General features: G+C 40.4%; 1 protein-coding gene across 6 annotated transcripts in view; it reads right to left on the reverse strand.

Annotated features, from left to right (window-relative positions):
- MAST3 (microtubule associated serine/threonine kinase 3) overlaps positions 1–21,868 on the reverse strand; it is a 190,940-nt gene that overhangs the window by 145,071 nt on the left and 24,001 nt on the right. Inside the window, exon 1 of one of the 6 annotated variants that reach the window (XM_075204698.1) lies at positions 10,118–10,416. The exons of the other annotated variants lie outside the window; for them this stretch is intronic. Coding sequence (XP_075060799.1) covers positions 10,118–10,164 — 47 coding nt within the window. The 5' untranslated portion in view covers positions 10,165–10,416. Of the gene's footprint in view, positions 1–10,117; positions 10,417–21,868 lie in introns of those variants that run through there. 6 annotated transcript variants of the gene reach the window in all.

A 21,868-nucleotide genomic window follows, 5' to 3' on the forward strand; every position in this document is an offset into this window, starting at 1 on the left:
TGGATGTCTTCATGTTTTCTCAAAATCAACATTGTGAAAAACTGAACTCATTGTTTTCCATCCCTCTAAATCTGCACCCCACTGTGAACTATCCATCACCGTTAATAATACCACCATCTCTGCTGTTCCACAACTCCACTACCTGGGTATCACCCTCGACTCCTCCCTCTCTTTTGCCCCCACATTCAATCGCTTGCCAAATCCTGTCACTTCCAACTACGGAATATTGCCCGCATCTGGCCCTTCCTCTCTCAGGATGCTGCCATAACCTATATCCCTGCTCTTATCATTTCCCGTCTCGATTACTGTAATTGTCTCCTCACTGGCCTACTCGACTCCCATCTGGCCCCCCTTCGCTCTATTATTAATGCGAATACAAAACTTATTTTTATTTCACGACACTCCTCCTCTGCATCGCCTCTCTGCCTTGCCTTACACTGGCTCCCTTTCCCCTACAGAATCCTCTTTAAACTCCTCACAGTCACTTACAAGGCCCTCTCCCATTCCACTGCCCCTTATATCTCTAACCTCCTCTCCATCCACATCTGCACATTCCCTTCATTCGACCAATGACCGTCATCTTTCCTCTGCTCTGATCACCTCATCCCATGCCAGAATTCAAGACTTCTTCCATGCTGCCCCCCTCCACTACTCTCCCTCCATCCGTCTGTCCCCTAATCTTAGCTCCTTCAAACTGCCTCTTAAAACCCATCTGTTCCTCAAGGCCTACCAACAATCACCTTAACCTCCTTTCTCCTTCCTTGTTCTCCACACGTCCCTGTCTCCTCCTATGCTTGATCCCCTCTACTGACTCCTCTCATGCCTGCTGTCAGTTTCCCCTCCCCTTAATATGTAAGCTCTTATGAGCAGGGCCCTTTTCCCTTCTGTCTCAATACCATTTTTTCTACTCCTGCACCACTATATATACTATGCCTGGAGATATTGAAGTCTTGGTTATACTCGTTTTACTTTGCACTGTTATACCTTGGAATACTGTCTGTGTTGTATTTTTGTATTTTGTACGGCGCTGCGGATACCTTGTGGCACCAAATAAATAAAGAATAATATTAATAATGATTTTAATGAAAAATAAAAGAGTGACAAAGATTCCCGTAACCATTTAAGAAGCCAAAAGCCAAGTTAAATGGAGTTTTGAAAAACCAGGAACATAAACATTAATGGTGGGGGGGCATAGTGAAGGAAGCTGGATTTTAAATAAAGGACAAATACCTATGGTGTATTCGCCTGGCATGAAGGTGAGAGGGCGCTACGAGAGTTTTAGCCTAGTGCTGCTTGAACCCTTATTCAGGCCCCAACCTTATGTATCAAGTGTTCCCAAACTTCTTACATTTTAAGCTCATTTGGGCAGGGCCATCTTTAGCTTCTATGTCATGTCATTGCATGTAATTGTTATGAATCCCTCAGTGTAGAGTGCTGCTTAGTATGTCAGTGCTTTATAAATAAAAGATTATAATATCACTATATTGTATTTTTGTACAAGTAACTACATTTGTAAGATCATTTTTAGATTCTTCTTCTCTAGAATATCCCCCTAATTATAATTTTTGAAGGTATATATGCTACATACTGTATGTTATGTATATTAAAGTTTCAGGACGGTTACCATCTGTTACTCTATAAACAAAAGCAAGAATTAGCCACTATAACACTACTGCACCACCTCTATTTCCCTTCTAAACATATAGGGGAACATTTCTAAAAATGGATACACAGAAAACCTGTGCAAAAATAATGCTGCAGATAAGTATTTGACATAAGTGAACCAACTATTTTTTTTTATCCCTAAATAGTCTTTGAATAGCATATTGAGCATATTATAGTCCAGATTTGACCTGGCTTAGGACAAGTACCATAGTAGAGTCAGTTTTTAGGTCACAGATGTTTCTTCTCTTTGATATGTGGTGCACTGCAAGCCCTACTAATTTGACAGCATCTTTTTGCCTAGAGGCTCAGGAGAGGAACATCTCCAGTCAACTCCATTGTATAAATATGGTGCTCAATTATTGCTCAACAAATTAATCCACAAAATAGTTTTACAAATGTTCCTCATGTTTCTTGGGTGTATTTGTTAGTTTTATGTAGTCCAATATATTCCAAATACAATAATTAAATTATAGATTTAAAGAAACAGATTTTTTTTATGTAGGAATGTAGAGGTTGATTTTAGACATTAGATAAATGACAGTAATATTATAATGTAAATGTAGCCTACAGTATAATGTATAACTTTGATCTAAAATGTATTCATACAATATTAGACTATTTATTTATTAAGTATTAACCATGCATTAATGGGAGCATCTGAGGCCTTGAGTTGAGCATGCTAAATTTCTACTAGTGGCAGATGTCAGCAGTGGGAGATATTGGGTGAAATATGGAGAGGAAATACCAGTCTGTCTAATATAGGTTCTCTAGCTCAGGTTTTGTGCCAGAGAGCTGTGTGGTGGTTAGCTAAAAATGGGCTTCATCAACCAGAAAATTGACTCTATTCAAAATTGTTTCAAATTTTGTGGATATAAGTGGGTGAATGCTGGTGAGGTAAAGGAGGGACTATATATATGAAAAATTGTTGCACCAGTAATAATTATTGAGAGACTGTATCTCAGTAAAATCAGTTATTTATTGTAATTGATGTAGGTTGTGTACTCTACAATTTGTATAGTAAATATTAATTTCTTTGAGGTGCTACTACCAAATTAAATTAAACTTATAGACAGAATTTGTTGAATGTAGTGCACTTACAGTCTCATTATATCTAGCCATTCAGAGATTGTGAATTCTATTTATTTAAAAATCACTTTTATTGCTTATAATTAAAATATTGTAAATAAAATCAGTAGAATAATAACAAAAGTGAAAAATGGTGAAGAAAGTGAGGTATAGTAATATTTTAAAATTCCTTTATTAAATATTATTTCATTATCACTATAAAATTCAAAGGTGAAGTGGTTACTAAACCTAATTATACATTTATATATTAGCCATATTGCTTTTAAAGCTGTTTATGTTGTTTAATAGCATTGGTTCAATATTATCCTCTAGTTTTCATAATATTTATAAAAGTGGATATATTTGTTGCTATCAAAGGAAATTGCTCTTGAAATTTGAGCAAGTGTTTAGAGTGAGATGCTGGCAGTTTTCTCCTGCTGTTTTGTATTAGTTAAAGCAGGGATTAGTTGACGTTATGCTATAAATAGTTATTTTTACACTATATGTATCAATACCATTTACCATGTAGAGTATTTAAACCATTCATTCATACATCCTAGAGTACAACTGTGAATTGCTATCTGCCTTTGATAGCGCCACTACATCTCGGGGCTAATTGGAGCTTTCTTTCATTCATTTTCAAAGTCTATAAGATTTAGTATCTTAGTGGGATTCAATTTATATTATCAAATTTAGATTTGGTATGGTCAAACTCAGCACGCGTTTCGCTGAGTTAGCGTTGTCAAAGCGAAACCGATCAAAGATTGAAGCAGGATTTTTAAATTGATTCGGATCAGTGCATTGAATTTTGACCTTCATCTATTGGTCAGTACCCAGTGAATTGTTAACCCTTCAAGGTCTAGATTGTTTTTCATTTTGATTGTTTTGGCGATTGGTGAGCAGTTATTAGTGTTTTAAGTTCCTATTAATTATTAATGCACTCACCATCTTTGATGTTCAAATGTCATTATGTCATTCATAATTAAATGCAGCAGGCAGTACAGTGGCCTAGTGGTTAGCACTTCTGCCTCACAGCACTGGGGTCATGAGGTTGATTCCCGTCCATGGGCTTATCTGTGTGGAGTTTTTATGTTCTCCCTGTGTTTGCGTGGGTTTCCTCCGGGTGCTCCGGTTTCCTCCCACACTCCAAAAACATACTGGTAGGTTAATTGGCTGCTATCAAAATTGACCCTAGTCTCTCCCTGTCAGTCTCCTTCTCTGTCTGTTTGTGTGAGTGTGTTTCTATATAGGTGAATTTAGACTGTAAGCTCCAATGGGGCAGGGACTGATGTGAATGAGTTCTCTGTACAGCGCTGCGGAATTAGTGGCGCTATATAAATAAATGATGATGATGATAATGATGAAATGCAAGTGATCTTGTCTTACATGGACTGTGCTGCAATATTCATTTTGTTGAAAACTGGGGGTATTCCTCATATATAACCATTCACTATGTAGTACTCCCTTATATGAATCACGGTATCAGTTTTACCATCTAGGTCACTCTGACATATTTCACTCCGTTTGATCTGCAGTATAATATAAAGCAGATCCACTAGCCTCCTGATTATAGCCACCTGAGGGCCTTCTCACCATCCCTCCCTGTCCTCCCCTGATATCATATTTTTATGTATCCCTCTTCGGTCATAAGAGGTATGTAGATTATCCATAATACATTGATCATTTATTATTACAGGCATTTCCATATTTCATACAGTCAAATATCTCCAGAAGTTCAGAATCATGTGTCTAATTCACTCCTCCCTCAATAAATGTTTGCTACGTTAAGTTGAGCAGGATGTGATATGCATTACAGGATGCAATGCATACCACTAATTGATTCTATATTATTTGAACACTAATCCTGTTCACACCCTGGGGAGACCAGTATTTTAGCTTTCAGTCTACTGTGCTCATTATTGCTAATAACCAGGGTAAGCAAATTCCAAAATGTTTGGGGCCTTACAGTGTAACACTGCTCAAAAAAGATGTTGAATTAAAATCATCACTGTGGTATACTTCTCCTGAATAAATCATGATACTTGAAATCTTCATGAGATCATCTGTTGAAAACTATGAAACAGTCTTGCCCCCATTTGACATGTTGTGAAGAACTGACCATTCTTTGCAAAATCTGTAACCATAGAGACAAAACTGTGGACTACACTGATAGTTTTCCTGGTTAATGTTGTTGCTAAAGAAGGTCAGCTATTTCCGACCTTTTAATTAAGTGGCTGCAACAGCATGTTAAGTATCAGGTGTTATTCCAGTAAGTTTTACTATCCAGCAGTGCTAATATAAGTGCAATCACTGTCAAAATATCTTCTTTCTTAAAACCACATTTAAAGAAGCCTTAGAGTTATGTACCCAAACCAATCGTCTAGAAGACACCTCTATTAATAATTTCTGCTTCTCTTCATCAACCCCCCACCATGCTCTTGGCTAAACTGACAAAGAGTATCACTTTTTGGTATCAGTTTCTTACCTCAGTAGACAACCCTCTGAAATCCCCTGTCCAACTAACGTGGGACAGATAATTTCTATAGCCCAATGGGAGACTATATTCTTGTCCGCTTACCTTATATCTTGATGCCTCAACCACACAGACATGTTGATCAAATTGCTTAATAGACTATACTTGACCCCTGGAAAATTGCATAAAGTGTGGCCTTCACATTCACACTATTGGCGTAATTTCAACAAGAAAAGTGATATTTTTCATAGATTTTAGGGATTCCCAGCAGTTAAGACTTTATCGACAGATGTTTTTAACCTAGTTAGAGCTGTCACTCACCACACACTTCCTTTCTCCCCTGAACTGGCACTCTTCCACCACTTCACCTCCACATCCCATCCTGTTAGAGTTATGTGATTGGCCATATCCCAATTGCCACTCAAGCCTCCATAGACCAATCCTGAAAGGCTCTGACACTTCCATCTGTTCACAAAATCTCTAAGGTTAGTTTAGAGATGGAGATGCTAGGCATGCCTTACTCCACTGCTGTGTCTTCCCCCTTCATAAAGTGGTTTCGTTGGCATGAGTACATCGCTGATGGAGAGAGATCCCCTCATACCCAGTCTCTCCTAGGGTCATCCCCGATTCAAGTCCATTTGCTTGAATCTCCCATACCCATGTCTGACTAGCTTTTCTTACTTATGTTACATACCTTTTTGACCTGCCAATGTTCATGTTTTTATTGATGGAATTGCTTACGCTGATTTATATGCTTTATTGTGTTCGATCTACATTATGTCCCCTCTTACCTAGGTCCATTTTATGTCCCTCTTTCCCATTTTGCATTTTGTTGACCCAAAATTGAAAATTAAATTAAAATGATGATGATGTTTTAAAATAAAGAAAATCTTTCTAATCACCATGCAAGACATCATGCTCTGGTCTTCTCTTCAGGTTGTCCTCACTATATTTTAGCATAGAGAATAAATTAGTGTCAGTCTCTGCTTCACAAGTATTTCAAACTATGATAAAAGCCACTGTAGCTGAATCATCAGACTATCTTTCTGAAGCAACATAGTTATCACCATTAGCTAAATCTGTACATCTGATTACAAAGCAGATCACTTGTATATGTGTTTTGAGTGCAGGGGTCTCCAGGGCTGGGCATAGTTTGCTATTTATGGCTATATTTAATGGAATAACTTTCTTCTACTCCCATTTAAAAACAAAAGACTGGGGTTGACTACCATAAAAAAAAATCACAATTGACAGTTAGGGAGTCACAATTTTCACATTAAGCATCTAAACTGAGTCGCCACCTTTCTCATTGAATCTTGTTTTCTCTTGGCATCGAATTTCACTCGCTGTAGCTTGTACTGGCAAATTTCAATGTTTTTTGTTTTAGAATTATTGGAACTGGTTATTGCTTGGTAACATGTTATTCTTTTATTTATATAACACCAACATATTCCACAGGGCTACAGTTGTAGAGAGGGAGATAGGCAAAGAGTTTCAATAAAATAAACTGTTAGAGGATCATGCTTGCTCAAACTTTAAGGAGATACATATTGTTAATGATTGTTTTGTACAATGGCACATCACACGTCATTTATTTAGTACATTCTACAAAATGACAGCTAGAATCTGATTGGCTGCTATAGGCAACATCTGCACTTTTTCAAACCCGCAGTTTATAAAATGTAGACCTAAATTTACAAACTATTGGAAGGGCACCAAATCGTAAAAATCAAGTGAATTGTTTTGTTCATCTGTATATCTCAGTATTTGACATTGAATTGCAATGCCAGTCTACCACATAGCAGACTATGATGTGCATACACAGGCTGAGAACATGTAAATGGGTTACAAAAAATCTACTCTGACATTCAATTCAGTTAACCAGTACTTTGCTATGTAGTTGATATGTGCCATATAGTCACAGAAAAATATGTTATCCTAAGTAAACAGACCAACAAATGGCAAGGCAGTGCAAATTACATAACATTATTTTTCTGTACAGAATATCATTTTAGAATAGAAGACATGATTTACATTTTCATGATTTGCTGAGCCACTATAAACGGTGCTGCATCTGTTAGCTCTCTAATACACATGCTGTTGTTATCAGTGAGTCAACGAGACAGACTGGCAACTAGCGAGTTAACTTGCTTTTAAAGGTACTGAAGTGGTTAAAGCCACGCTTCCATAGCAATGTATTTCACTAGCTCTAGTGATGTTAATTATTACATGCAGGAGGCCCATAATTAGCTGCTTTACTGCCCTGTTCAGTCAGTTATCCAAACACCTCATACTTAAGCCTTGGAAATCCAACTCTTCTTAGAATACACATTCTGGATAATTTTGCAGTTCTGTCTACATTAGTAAACAATTGTCTCTTTCAGTTTATTTAATGTCTTGTTTTACAGTGTCCCTAAGGTTGTTGACACTTGGAAAAGTATAACTATACCATACCTCTTTTTCCTTTAAAATTAAATTATGGGGAATTGATGGCATTACAAGGGTTGCAAATACTGGACAAGCATATAAAAATACATAGAAACAGCATGCAACAGAGAACTGTAGAATGTTTTAAACATAATTAAAAATGCTATAATGAAATAATAAAAAAAAAAAAAAAAATCAATGCTCATGACATTTATATGACTTTATAAAAGGTCACCATATTCTACATGAGATATTCAAATACACACTAAAATAACCTAAATAATTATTGAAATATGAAATCTGGTCTCCTAGCAACAACATAAAAATAACCCCCCAAACCAGCTGTGATCTGCAGTGGAACCCCTGGTTTTCTTCAGAGACAGTGTGTCTGATTTGTAAAGGTGGTGTATGGTATTAAGCTGGGTTATAAATGGAGAGGTGTTTTCCAGGCAGGAAGATTCTGTCTCCATGGTAATCCCATCAGTACCACTGCAGTAAGATACCCTTTCACTGTGAGGTTTATGAACAGAGTTTAACAATACAGCTAAAGCCATTTAATGGTAGAAGAACGGGAATGTAAATCTTTATAAAATGAGAAATTACTGATACATCTGACTTTTTTCTCTTACTTACCTATGGATTTTTAGATTGCAGTTTAAAAACAACAACCCTCCCCCCAGACCTGTACATACACTGATATAAGAACTTCCATAAATACAGGGAGATAAACACGTACGTACCAATACACAGATAGTTTAAAAACAGGTACACTTGTATACATACATAAACATGCAAAGCCCTGCTGCCACCCTGAGAAACCTTATAAAACATGGAGACAGTCATCCAATACTGGTGCTTATACAAATACATGACCAAAACACATACAGATTAAGTTCAAAACTGGTTCAATAATATAGTTTAATCTGAACTCATCCATACACAAATAGTAATACAACAAGTAGCTTCACGCAGAAATACTAACAAATCTGGATGTGATAACCTGTAATTTAAATATAGATAGTTTCTGACATATACAGTTAGCAGTTTCCTTAGATTTATACTGTACAATTTCCAATAAACAACACAGTAAATAACAACTTTGATAAGTGTGATCTATAGCATTGACTGTCATTTTGTATTCCCCAAAACAAATGCTCCAGACATTTTCACTTGCTGACCAGGGGCAGGCTGGGCTTCTGCCCCCCGGGCCGGTCCCATAGTGGGCTGCCTTGTGCTGGGTCACTGGGCTACCTTCATTTTTTTTCCTTTAAAATGTTCCTAATGGGCTGCAGAGTCGAGTCTTGCCCCCTGGGCTAAAATTTGCCAGCCCTCCCATGTTGCTAACAAACATCAGAAGTCCAAATAAAATGCTTTGTAAAAACACATACAAGTCTGCATTCTAGCTGTAGCATTTTCTAACTGCTTATAAACTGCATTGGTAAACTCCTGTTAAGAGGATAGACAGATTGGTGTGTAGGGGGGAGATTAGCTAAGCAGTGACCCCTGTTATAGAAATACAGCTACCCACACTCTGGAGATCCTCAAAAGTTATCAAAATTCTGTGTGTGGAACTGTGGGACCTGATTGGGTGGCTTTATAATCAGGTGCCGCAGTTCTGAGAATGAGGAACAATTCACGTTGAACAGTCTCTGTGCGCCATGAGTACAGAGAATATGATTTTAGTAAAATGGTTTTTCGATAATGGGTGTGGACCCCTTGAAAAGGCTGCAACAGTTCTGCTAGTCAGGTAGTGAAGGTCATTCCCTTTATATAATTGCATTGTTAATTGCATTGTACAACGTTGAACCAATATAACAAGACATTATAATGCATCCTAGCCAGTGGACCTATTTGTACATCACTCTAAATTATTTTCTAACAATATATAAATGGCAGCTTTACTTACTACTATGTGAGAGTCTTTATGATGGAGGTAGCCCCACTCATTTAGCCTGTTACACTTACTTCATATATTGGAAGCAACTGCATTTTGTTTTTAACTTTTAATGTGTCAGATACTCAGTACTACAGTTTATTGCAAATCAACTCTACTTTTAAGAAACAAATTCCTAGGTAAACCATGTCATTAGTAGCCATCTCATTGATTATTAGACAACGACAGTCCACTCATTGGAAGTCAGTGATTGGCAGTGTCATCCATTATAATGTAGTATCTGGAACACTTACTAATTCTCCTCAGTCAATGCAATACAGTAGAAACAATAATAATTTATAACAGCTGAATATCACCGGTATTTTCTACATAACATTCCTTTCTCTGGAATATACTGCAATTTACACTTCCTTTCCAATTCACATTTTAACACTCATTTCCCTATTAGATAAAATGCTAGGCTTCAACAGCTGTTTCAGCCGTTTCCCAAAACCCTCCCAAAATATCATAAACCTCTCTGTATTTGTCTGTTAATTCAGTGTGCCGGAGGAGATCCCATCCCCAGGAAATTCTAGCCATATGCAGATACTCACTCTAATGTCAAAGATGGGATTTTCAGTTTGTCTCTCCTGGATTTCATGGCTGTTCAGATGTGAATTCTGCTTGCAGTCTCTCTTTTTCTCTCCCTGTCTGCTCTTTCCCTTATGTTATCTGCACAGCCAGAGATAATAAGTGTACTAGGCACAGCTGGCCATTGGGGAGGGAGAGAGAAGAGGGAGGTAGTGTCTGTGTGTGTGTGTGTGTGTGTGTGTGTAAAGACTGAGTAACGCACAGTTACAGAGTGCTGTGTGTATATGGGTCATCCCATCAACGGTTCTGTGTTTAGATGACCCCCCCTAAACAGGCACATTTTCACTCAACTGTGGTTATGTAATGATTTCAGAGCTGTTTGTGGTTTCATATTAAATTGTTGATCATCTGAATTCAAGTGAGCCTACTGTGGATGGTGCAATATATATATATATATATATATATATATATATATATATATATATATATATATATATATATATATGAGAGCTTCCATTTTAATATATACTTCATCATTGTTCTGCAATTGGCAAAATGTTTTCAACCCTGGTAAATACTCAAATCTGTATTTTAGAAGCACAGATTAGCATTAGCCATGCTAAGGAGTTTTCAAGAAAATCAAGAATATATCTGATAGGGACAGTTTATAAAAACTATCCTACAGTTAACTCTGAAGTAAAAGGGATGTTGCCCATGGCAACCAGATTCACACCTAACAGCAATAGCAAATACCTAGTTGCTATGGACAACAACACTTTTTATTTAAATTTACCTGTGGAACTACACTTCTGGTCAAAAGTTGTAGAACGCCCCCATGTTTTATTGAACTTTAAGCAATTTAAGACCAATGAATAACCTGAAATGGTACAAAGGTATGCAGTAAACTGCTAGAGGATAAAAAAAAGTGTTGCTACTAAATACTGGCCTTTTTCAAGGAACACTAAATGGGTCAACAGTTTACAGTGTTCTGCAGTAATGGAAGTACAGTAAGCCTTGCAAGTTGATGCACACAATTTCTATAGGTGTCCCAACTTTGTTGATTACTTGATTACAAACCCCTTGTCTGTATAACCGACAGGGGGAACAGACTGTTATTACACCCTGATGCATTATTTGGGCAATATTGTACTGCAGGAAGTAGTATTTTGTTATATTTAGTATATTGCTATCAGAATGGTAAGAAAAAAAACAATTAATAAAGGATGACAAACAAACCATTATAACTTACAAGTGAGTACATTTTTCTACATCCGCAAAAGGCACTTGGAAACTGGAGAAAACTCTCACAGGATGACCGAAAATCACAACAGAATCAGAAGACACGTTTCTGAGAGTTAATATTTGCGTGATAGGCAACTTGCAGGACAACAGCTTCAAGCACAGCTTAACAGTGGTTGAAGTAAACAAGTCTCAGTTTCAACCGTGAAGTGGGAACTTCAATTTGCAGATTTGACAGGTCGAGTGGCCATTGCTAAGTTGGCAAAATAAGAAAAAGAAGCTTTCCTGGGCCATGAAGCACTGCCAGTGGATCACTGAAGACTGAAAGAAGTTCTTATAGACTAATGAATCAAAATTTGAAATCTTTGGTTCATCACTCAGGGTTTTTGTACACCGATGAGTAGATGAAAGGATGGTTCCTCAGTGTGTGACACCAACTGTCAAACATGATAGAGGAAGCGTGAGGATCTGAAGCTCTTTTGTTGGATTCACAGTCGATGATTTGCACAGAGTGAATGGCACCCTGATCCAAAAGGACTACCAAAGGATATTTGCAGCACTATGCAATACCTTTTGGTCTACTCCTAGTTGGTCAGGGGTTCATCCTACAGCAAAATAATCACTCAAAACATACCTCCAGACTATGTCAAAACTACCATTGAGGAAAATAACATGTCTGTAGATTTGAAATCATGGGATGGTTAGCACAGTCTCCAGACTTAAGCCCCTTCGAGCTCATTTGGAATGAACTGGACAGAAGGGTGAAAGTGCAACACATTTGTGGGAACTTCTGCAAAAGTGTTGTAAAGAACTCCTTGTACAATAGCTGATGTCCATTGTAGAAATAGTCAATAGAGTCAAAAATTTAGATTAAATTTTGTTAAACAAAATGATTCTGTGGGCGCAGCTTGGTGTGGTATGGCATAGGACGTAGGATTCCCGCTCACCTGCAATATCCATCAATTTGGGTCCTAGCTGCCCCTCCTGTCTTTGTACCACAATTAGCTTTGTTGTAGCCCAGGTCTGCCATGCCAGACAAGTACCTACTCATCTGGCTGCCTGCGTGCGCTGGGCTTAACCTGCTTGTTGGTTGACACGTGGTGTGACTTGGATTTCGGCTCCTTCCACCTGGCCCTCCATCCCACTAGCATAGGTCTGATAGCTCCCTACCAGTGCATTCCCGGCACCTGCCCTGTAGAGTCTCTACCCTACCAATGAAATCTTGTGTGCCAACAATGTGTCATGAAATGAGTTCATTCAATCGGGGTCTGCTCCACCTGCCTTCATTCCTCTGCTCCAGGATGGTGATCTGCTGTCAGGGCCTCAGGGAGATCTGTTTCTCCACAATCTTCCAGAGCTTTACCATCTGGTGGGAGTTTACTGGTGGCCACGGACAACACTAAGTGTCCCCTTGTTTAACTTAGTTCGCACTCCAGGCCTGCTTCTCCTCCTCTCATTCCCTCTATGCTCCCTGGTGGTGATAACTTTAGTCTGAGTGACTCCATCCTGATGCCCAGTGCTCCTGTACGTGCCACTGGATGTTTGGCGCACATTTCGCACCCATTTTAAGCCTCAACTGCCATCAATACATGCACCAACTTCTTTGGATGTACTGGCTCCTTCACTGAAGCCTAGACCTGTGTGAGTACTAAAAGCATGCTTTGTTTGCACCCTCATTTGTATCTATACCAAATTCCTCTTTGACCATTGGGCAGCATGTCTAACATAACTGCCTGGCTATTATTGATATGTGGTGATTCTTTTACATCCCTATTGAACTGCCTGCTGTCTAGCTCAATCACATTACTGTGATTATAGTTCCCCGCCTGGGTGTACCTACGTTACATAATGGGGTGCTCCCTTCTGTGTTCTCAGCCTGCACTGCCACTACACTTTGGAGGCTGCTAAATCTCCATTTGCACCTGTTTCGAGTGCCCATTCTCTGCTTATATGTGACTTAACGTGCTCCCTGTGAATTTGGAGTTAGTGGGGCCTGGAACTACTGTTTTTTGCATTTATTGGGTGGAGTAGACATTGGATACGAGCTTTCATCATTTTAGACAGTGGTATTATTTTATTCTTCTCTGGTGATTTGGGTTTTTTTGGGGGGTGGGAGGGGAGGAGGTGTCGCGAAAACCAGTTGGTGGGAATGGTCTTGATCTCTGCTTGAGTGATAGGTGCGAAGTCAAACGGAAGAAAGAGAGGTATTCACCAGGGATTCCCGCAAGAGAATATGGTCTTAGTTGCTCTCAACCGCAGGTCGCGGTCTTTGCTGCTCTCAACCGCAGGTCGCTGTCCTTTCTTGGGAGAAATCCAAAGAAACATTGGATGGCATTCAGGCCGGAGGGGATAGGCCAGTTGATAATGGCTCAGACTTTTTCAGGGGTCCATGCGTAATCCTTGTCCTGACACAATATAACCCAAGAAGGTTGTTTCTGATGTTTCGAAAACACACTTACAGAAGAGCTGGTTAGCTCTGAGCCTGGACAGCACCTCTGCCACGTGAGCCCGATGAGAGATTTTAAGTCCGGCGAGAAAAATTAAATTATCATCTAAATAACGAGCACAGATGAATACAGAATGCCTCTAAAAATTTTGTTCACAAAACTTTGAAACACTGCTGGCATATTGCTGAGGCCGAACGGCATAACCAGATATTCGTAGTGGCCGTCTCTAGTATTAAATTGCATTTTCCTCTCATCCTCCTCACGAATTCTGATAAGGTTATAACCGTCCCTCAGGTCCAGCTTGTTGAAGATCTGTGCCCCTTTAATTTGGTCAAATAATTTGGTGATCAATGGAGTGCGATACTGATTTTTTAAGGTGATAGTATTGAGGCCTCTGTAGTCGATACAGGGACGTAATGTCCCGTCTTTTTTTTTCACTAAAAAAAATCCTGCACCCGCTGGAGAAGAAGATGGTTGAATAAAGCCTCATGAGAGGTTTTCTTTAACATAATCTGATATGTCTTGTGTTTCAGGAACGGATAGGGGATAGACACAACCCCTGGGTGGTATTTTACCTGGAAGAATATCAATTGCACAGTCCCAAATGCGATGAGGAGGTAGTAATTCTGATTTTCGTTTATCAAATACGTCTGCAAATGATTGATACTGAGTGTCACACGCCGCACTCCCACTGTCCGACGCGGGAGCCGGCGTGTGTATCCTTTGTCTCCACTGCTCCCCCCGCCTAATATCTATTCCCTGCCTCACTTACCTGGTGCCATGCTGCAGCTCTCCTCCAGCACTGTTTCTCTGCTTCCTGGATCGGCAATCACTGTTCTGCGCATGCGCAGAACGTCCTAACCCTTTTCTCTGCTTCTACTGCCCTCTATTGGCTGCCTAATTTGAACTACACTATTTAATGCCTTCCTGACCTGAAATCTGTGCTGGTTCTTTCAATCAGTCTCTGACACACGTACTGAATACAGCTCCTGTGTCGTCTCAAGATTCCTGGGGATTCCTGCTCAGCCTTTCCGAGTTCCTGCACCTCCGGGCTCCTACGCCACAGTATATTCCGCTATTCCCTCCTGGAGCTTATTTCGCATCATTATCGCTACCATCTCCAGTGGCAACGCGGCAGGCTATCCGGTAGATCCGCTCCTAGCAATATCCCTTGGCTCATCTTCTCGCCAGTTGCCAGTAGCAACGCATACTACCTACATTTGTCTACGCTCTCTCTCTCTCTCGTGGTGCCATGGGAACTTCCTAGGGGGCCGCGACCTGCAAGTGGAAGCCGCGAAGTCCATATTCCCTTATGGGAATCACTGGTTAACACCTTTCGCTTGTTAGACTCCGCGCCCCTAGCTGAAGTCACGTCAATTCCAGTGAACCACCAGGATCCAGTTGTCCCGCTTTGGAACCGTGACACTGAGGTGGAAGTAAGGTTTTGGCAGCCACAGAAAGAGGCGTCACACTGAGTAGAGGTTTCACTCGTAGCAGGCAATTGGAATGGCAGGAAGGGCCCCAGTACAATATCTGAGTAGAGGTCCAATCGATTTGAGGAGAATGCAATTGTAACCATAGAAGACCCAAAATGATGGGACTGGTAGTGTGCGCCAATACATGTAAAGACATTTTCTCGAAATGTAATGCTCCAAAGGTTCCGTCCAGTACAAAATTCTCCCTTTTGGGGATTGGACTTCCATCAATAGCGGTAAGGACTAGAGGTGAGGCTAATGGACAGGTGGGCAGAGATAAGGATACTACTACTGAGGAGGAAATAAGGTTCCCAGCTGCCCCAGAACCCAGTAATGCAGATTAAGGTTTGGGACCAGATGGTCCATGGAGAATTTTGGGGTACACAAATAGAGGAAGAACTGATACTCGGAGAGGATTTAAACATCCCTAACCTGACTCTCCAATCACAAGTTAGGGTTTGGCAATTCCCTGCCGTTTAGAACAGGCAGCAAGGAGATTTCTCAGGTATATGGAAATTCAGGAACTGGACGGATGCTGTGTGATGATCAGCAGTATAGCCATGAGTTTTAACAATGGAATAGGCTGAGCAGGTATTACTGTAAAGCGAGGAGCTGCCAGACTCAGAAGGACTGAGGTATACACTAGTGTAGAAATTCAAGACAAATGCTGAGCAATGCAGTATAGTCACAGGTCTTAACAGCAGAATAAGCTGAACGATGATGCTGTGAAGTGATGAGCTGCAGGACTCAGAAAGACTGAGGTATACCCTAGTGCATACTTGCCAACTCTCCCAGAATGTCCGGGAGACCCCCACATTTTGCGTGAGTCTCACGGACTCCTGGGAGAGTGTGGCAATCTCCTAGTGAAGTGGGCAGAATTAGGTCCAAAACCGCGTGATTCAGCAGGAATCGCTGCGTTTGGCTCCGTCCCCGCTATAAAATGACGCGTTTTGCGTCATTACATCACGGGGTGTGGCCAAAATCACGCGATTTTTGGAGCCCCACCCCCTGCACGCCCACCTTTCCCGGCATGATCCCGGATCATACTTGCCATAAGTTGGCAAGTATGCCCTAGTGTTGTAATTCAAGAACAGGATGCATGCTGAGCGAAGCACTAGGTCACAGGTCACAGGTCTTACCAGCAGGTTAGGCTGAACAGGAGTAGCTGTGAATTGATTAGCTGCAAAGAGCAGAAGCACTGAGATCCACACAGGTGTTATAACTCTGGAACAGGACCGATAACGAGTGAGGCTGCAACCGATGAATAAGCGGTCTAACCCACGAAGTCAGGAACAAAGGTAAGTATAAGCACGAACAGGAGTCAGAGCTGATGCTTCCTATCAGGTAGGGAGACCTGATGATCTGACACCCATAGAAAGGAGGAGGACCCTTATAAAGGGAACTGGCCGGTGATCATCCAATTAACGCGGAGCAGATGTTTTAAAGGTTCCCGGGGTTGTGCATATGCAGACTACTTGGCAAGATGGCATCCGAGGATAGAGGAACGACAGGCTGTACAGCAAAACAGCAGTAACCAAGGGAAACCAATGTACATAAGGATCAGAATGGAACTAAACCAGTGTATGCGTGATAGGGGTTGAGTGTGACTCATACCCAAAATGCAGCAGCTGGACTGCGGTAGAGGGCGCTGACGCACTGTTCATTACACATCTCTTCTGTCACTATGGAGAAATCAAGCCAAGTCATAACTGCCGCAGCCAAATTAAACTAATATGCCCGCCAGTCCACCTCTGCTAACCTTAAGAAATAGCCTTCGGTTTCTCAACCGTCAAAAACTCCAACTGACTCTAACCAGCTCAAGAAGAGACTCCATCTTTACTGCAAGTGCTCTTAGCAATCACAGCCTCTGAAAAGAGGGTCACTAAAAAAAAAGGTGAGGTACAGGTGGACCTTTCATTTAGTCAACATGATCTTCAAAAAATGCGTGAGCGAGTGGGGGAGGCAGAACACAGAATCTTCTCTCTGGAAGACTCTGCTGCTCTGATTCAAGGTATTCTCACTGACCGGGCTGCTCAAATCACCCAATGTAAGCAAAACAATGTCTGCTTTGGAGGGCTGACTCTGCAGTAAAAATCTGAGATTTGTTGGCCTCCCGGAGAGAGCGAAGGGCTCCAACCCTGAGTCATTCCTTATGAACTGGTTAATCCGAGAGTTTAGGGAAAGGCATTTTCCCCTCATTTCACAGTTGAAAAGGCTCACAATCTCCCCCTTCACAGGCACCCCAACCAGGTGCTCCATCGCGTACCTTTATTGTCATGATTTACATTTCAAAAGACCGAGACGAGATTCTTAAACTTGTACACCAGTAAGGCCCTCTTAAATCCAAGGATCATACCATTTCTGTTTTTCTGGACTTTGCATTGTAAATTCAAAAGAGCAGATCCATGTTTACACAAGCTAAGAGGAGGCTGTGTGGTTTACAACTTCAATACTCTGAAATGTTTTTGGCTAGGCTCTGGGTGATCGCAGATGGTAGACACCATTTTTTCTCTTCTCCACAGGAGGCAATGGATTGGCTGGACAGGAGACCACTGGCAAGGGCTCGAGTTGTATGTGTTTTGTATATCTTTGCAAGCTGTTTGGGGATTTAAAAAACTGCTGCTTCTGATTTTACGACTGTTCTGGCAGCAGTGGTATATGAGTTATACATAGAAGAGTTACAGCTAACAATAGCTTAGTTTGGTTTTGCCCTCATAGCTTATCTCTTTTTTGGTATCGGGTTTTTGGAGTTTTTATAAGTAGTTATTATAGGACTGGTGTAGGCTGTATTTAGATTTGGGATTCAAGTATACCCTAGGTTGGGTTATAGTTATGTTCACTGTGTGTATTTTTCTATACTGTATCATACCATTTTGCTAATACCATTGCGACAGCAGGATATATGAGTTGGGTTAGCTTTAGTCCGTGATTTCTCTATTTTTTGTGTATTTCCCTGTACTCCATGGTACATGTTATTTTTTTGAAACAGCTACTTGTGACTATTTCATTTGTTTTGTTCTTTTACTCTGTTGCATGCACAGCAGGCTCCAGGGGTCCCTCCTTCACCCAGAGGTCATTTACTTTCCATTTTCTCATGATTCATTCCGTTATAAAATAACTAATCATGGCAATAAGTAGTTCTGTTGTGGCAGGCCTCTGTTTGCTCACCTAGAATATTGGGGGCCTTAATGACAAGGTCAAGTGCCCAGTGGTGCTCTCTCAAATCAAGAAATAGAATCCCTATATCACTTGTTGTTTGAAACTCATCTACATGGTAGCAGGGAGATTGCTATTACATGGCCTTTGATAGGGTGGGCCTATCATTCAGTGCACTCCCAAACTGCTAGAGGTGATTCTCTCCTAAAAAAAACAATTATGTTTCACACTGGAGCACTCACAACTTGACCCATACAGATTCGTGTTTCTATGGGTGGTTCTTGAGTGCCCCCCCCCTATTATAATTCTCGCACTCTGTAATCCACGCCCTGATAATTCAGAAATACTTAAAAAGGCAGCAACCTTTATGCCACTCTCCCCTGAAACTCCTGTAGTGTATGGGTGACTTTAATAACATCATGGATCCTCAATTTGACAAGATGAGAGTTAACTTCCCGCCCCACCCCATTCTCCAGACTCAGTGAAGAAATGGGTCTTGTTGATGTATGGCGACATTGACATCCCAGCACACAATAATTTTCATGGCATTCCACCTCATATAACTCAGTTTCTGGCATAGACCTCATTCTCCTCTCTCATAGATTGATACCCCTTGTGTCTATTATTGAGTACTTGGCGAGAACCATCTCTGATCACTCTCTGTTGTTGGTTCGAGTCGATGTTGAGGCTAATAAGGGTATACGTTTTTAGAAATTGAACCCAGCTTGCCTGTAACCAATGGCTTCTGGACTTAGTCCATATATACGGGAGTGCTATTTTGGCGACAACGCTCACGTATGTAACTAGGTGCTTTATGTGCCTTTAAATCCTTCCTTAGGGCTATGCTCATCAAAAGAGTAGCTGACATTAAGAAATTTGATCGGCGTAAAGAAACTGAGCTGGAAAAGACCTGCAGGGACTTGGAGTACTACTACATTTCCTTGTGCTCATGGAAGGATATGATTAGATGGCTCCATGTGCAGCGGGAGTGGTTGGATTAAACGTAGGCTCTTATTCTCTAGACATTCTCAATATTTTGTAGCGTATATGGGAAGGAGCTATATTTTCTGCTTGACTCAAGACAAATTGGTCGGTAGAACCGACAAAACTATTTTAGATGACCAGAACGTCAAGCACTTTACTGGTGAACATATTGCCATGACCTTCTTGAATACTATCAGGACCTGTATGGGTCCAAGGTTTCATTTACTGACATTCAACTTGCTGTTTATTTAGACAATATTTAGCTCCCTAGGCTCTCATGGAATGCAGCAGATTTTTGAATGAGAGAACCAGAGAGGACTTGGATTTGGGGATTACCTCTGGCCTGCTTGATTTGCACTCATCCAGGTCTCCCCGATGGATGGACCATGCATACTCTTGCCCTTTATTTGGATGACATGTATTGTTGTTATTTTTGTCGGATGCAGAATGTTCTCTTACCAACCTTCTAGAGGCTGTGGATGATTTTGCCTGATTTTTGGGCCTCAAAATCAACTGGGATAAATCCAGTATCTTTCCGTGTTCATGGTATCAACCCTATTGAGTTAACTCCATTTCACACCCTGCAGTGGATGCTGCATTTTAAGTAGGTGGGAATCTGGATTTCTCCTGTTTCAGCGGATTTTATTAAACTAAATAGTGACCTTATCACAGACTATTTTAAGCTCAAGTCCCATTAGTGGAAGTAACTTCCTCTTATTATGTCAGTGAAATGTAATATTTTTAAAATGATTGTGCAACCCAAATTTTTTTATGTATTGAAGTATTTCAATTTATCAATACATATGCAACCTCATTTATTTGGGATGATAAACGGGCCAGGATTAAATTGAGCTCTCTTTGCAGACTCAAATCATCTGGTGGATTGACTCTTCACAACCTTAAATTTTACTATCTGGCAGCGCAACTGTCCAACTTAATTGACTGGTTGTGGGATTCTGGAAATAGTGCTCTGTAGGGTTCCTTGGTGAGCAGACAGAGTCTCATGCTACTCTACTTTTGGTTCTTCTGGTGGTCAAGAAGGTTAAAAAGATTGAGGCTCACAATATTTTGGGTGGGGAAGGCAATGATCCAGACACTCCATTATGGAATAATGGTATGCTCCACAAACTTAAATTAACTAAAGGTAATATTTGGCATAAGTTAGGGGTGTTTGCATTGAGACATCTTTACTGTAATGGTGTTGATCAACTGAAACAGGAATTTGGTCTTCCCAACTCTGCATTTTACTGTTACTTGCAGTTGAGACATGCTGCCACTTGTCAGTTTGGTAACTCCCCTCCACAGCTCTGCCTCCCCTATTAAGACTTGCTGCTGACTATGGGTAAGAGAAGAGTCATAGCAATGCTCTATTCTGACCTTAACTTTCAATATGCACCCAATGGCCTATTGTCTCTTAAATCTAAATGGGAGGGTGACAAAAGTCCACTCTCTGACAAGAAGTGGAGTCATATCCTTAGAAGTATTCAATTTGCCATGCCAAGCATTCGGTTCCACCAATCCTTTTATAGTTACTCCATAGGGAATATCGCTCTCTGGTTTCTTTGGTTAAAATAATATGGGGTTCTAAATCAACCTCCATATGTCATGTTGAAACAATTAAATATCACATACACATATATAGTTTCCATATGAAAATTAATTATATCCTTAATTTAAAGGGTTATGGAATCTAGGTTTTATAGTACATTTCCTTCAGTAAAATCAATTTGAAGTAATGTCAGCTTGAGCAGAATAGGATTTAGCTTTTAAATAACAAACAGCGTCGGAGCCCACATCATCAAACTGCTCATTTTGGCTGAGAACAGAGCAGCAGATGGACAATGAACACATATGTGAAGTAGGAGGAAACACTTATAAATATCATTCAAACAGACAATACATTTGCAAATGGGCTGTCATTTGGTTTTCAACAGAGAATGTGAAGATTACACTGGACACATAAGTATTTTGTGTGCGGAGGATTCACAGATTGATTTATTAAACTGAGCATGACTTAAAGTCAAGACACTCATGTGATCTGATGTTTGCTCAGTTCATAAAATCCATTCCATACTTTTTTTTAGCTCTCAAGTGGAGTAAAAGAACTTATTCCTTCTTTCTATATTAATGTGGAGGGACCAAGTGTCTGAATTGTGGGAAAGTAAGAATGGTCAGATCTTGGATGGAAAAAGAGGACTGTCTTGGAAAACTGGGAGCACTACTTATAGACAGTCCTGGATGATCCACAAAGTAACCTAGGAAAGTTCTGAGGGCTTGAAAATGACACATGGTCTGGAGATTGCTTAGTGGCAGGCCTGGCACTACCATTAGGTGAACCTAGGTTGCTGCCTAGGACACCAATAGTTAAGGGGTGCCTAAAATATTGAATGAGTGACATAATCTTTCATGTGAGGCTGCAGACTGCTGCTTCTCCATTTCAGTGTCATGTTGGGAATGTGGTGCTTGACCAATT

The sequence above is a fragment of the Mixophyes fleayi genome, chromosome 1 (genome assembly GCF_038048845.1).
Source record: "Mixophyes fleayi isolate aMixFle1 chromosome 1, aMixFle1.hap1, whole genome shotgun sequence".
Lineage (NCBI taxonomy): Eukaryota > Metazoa > Chordata > Amphibia > Anura > Limnodynastidae > Mixophyes > Mixophyes fleayi.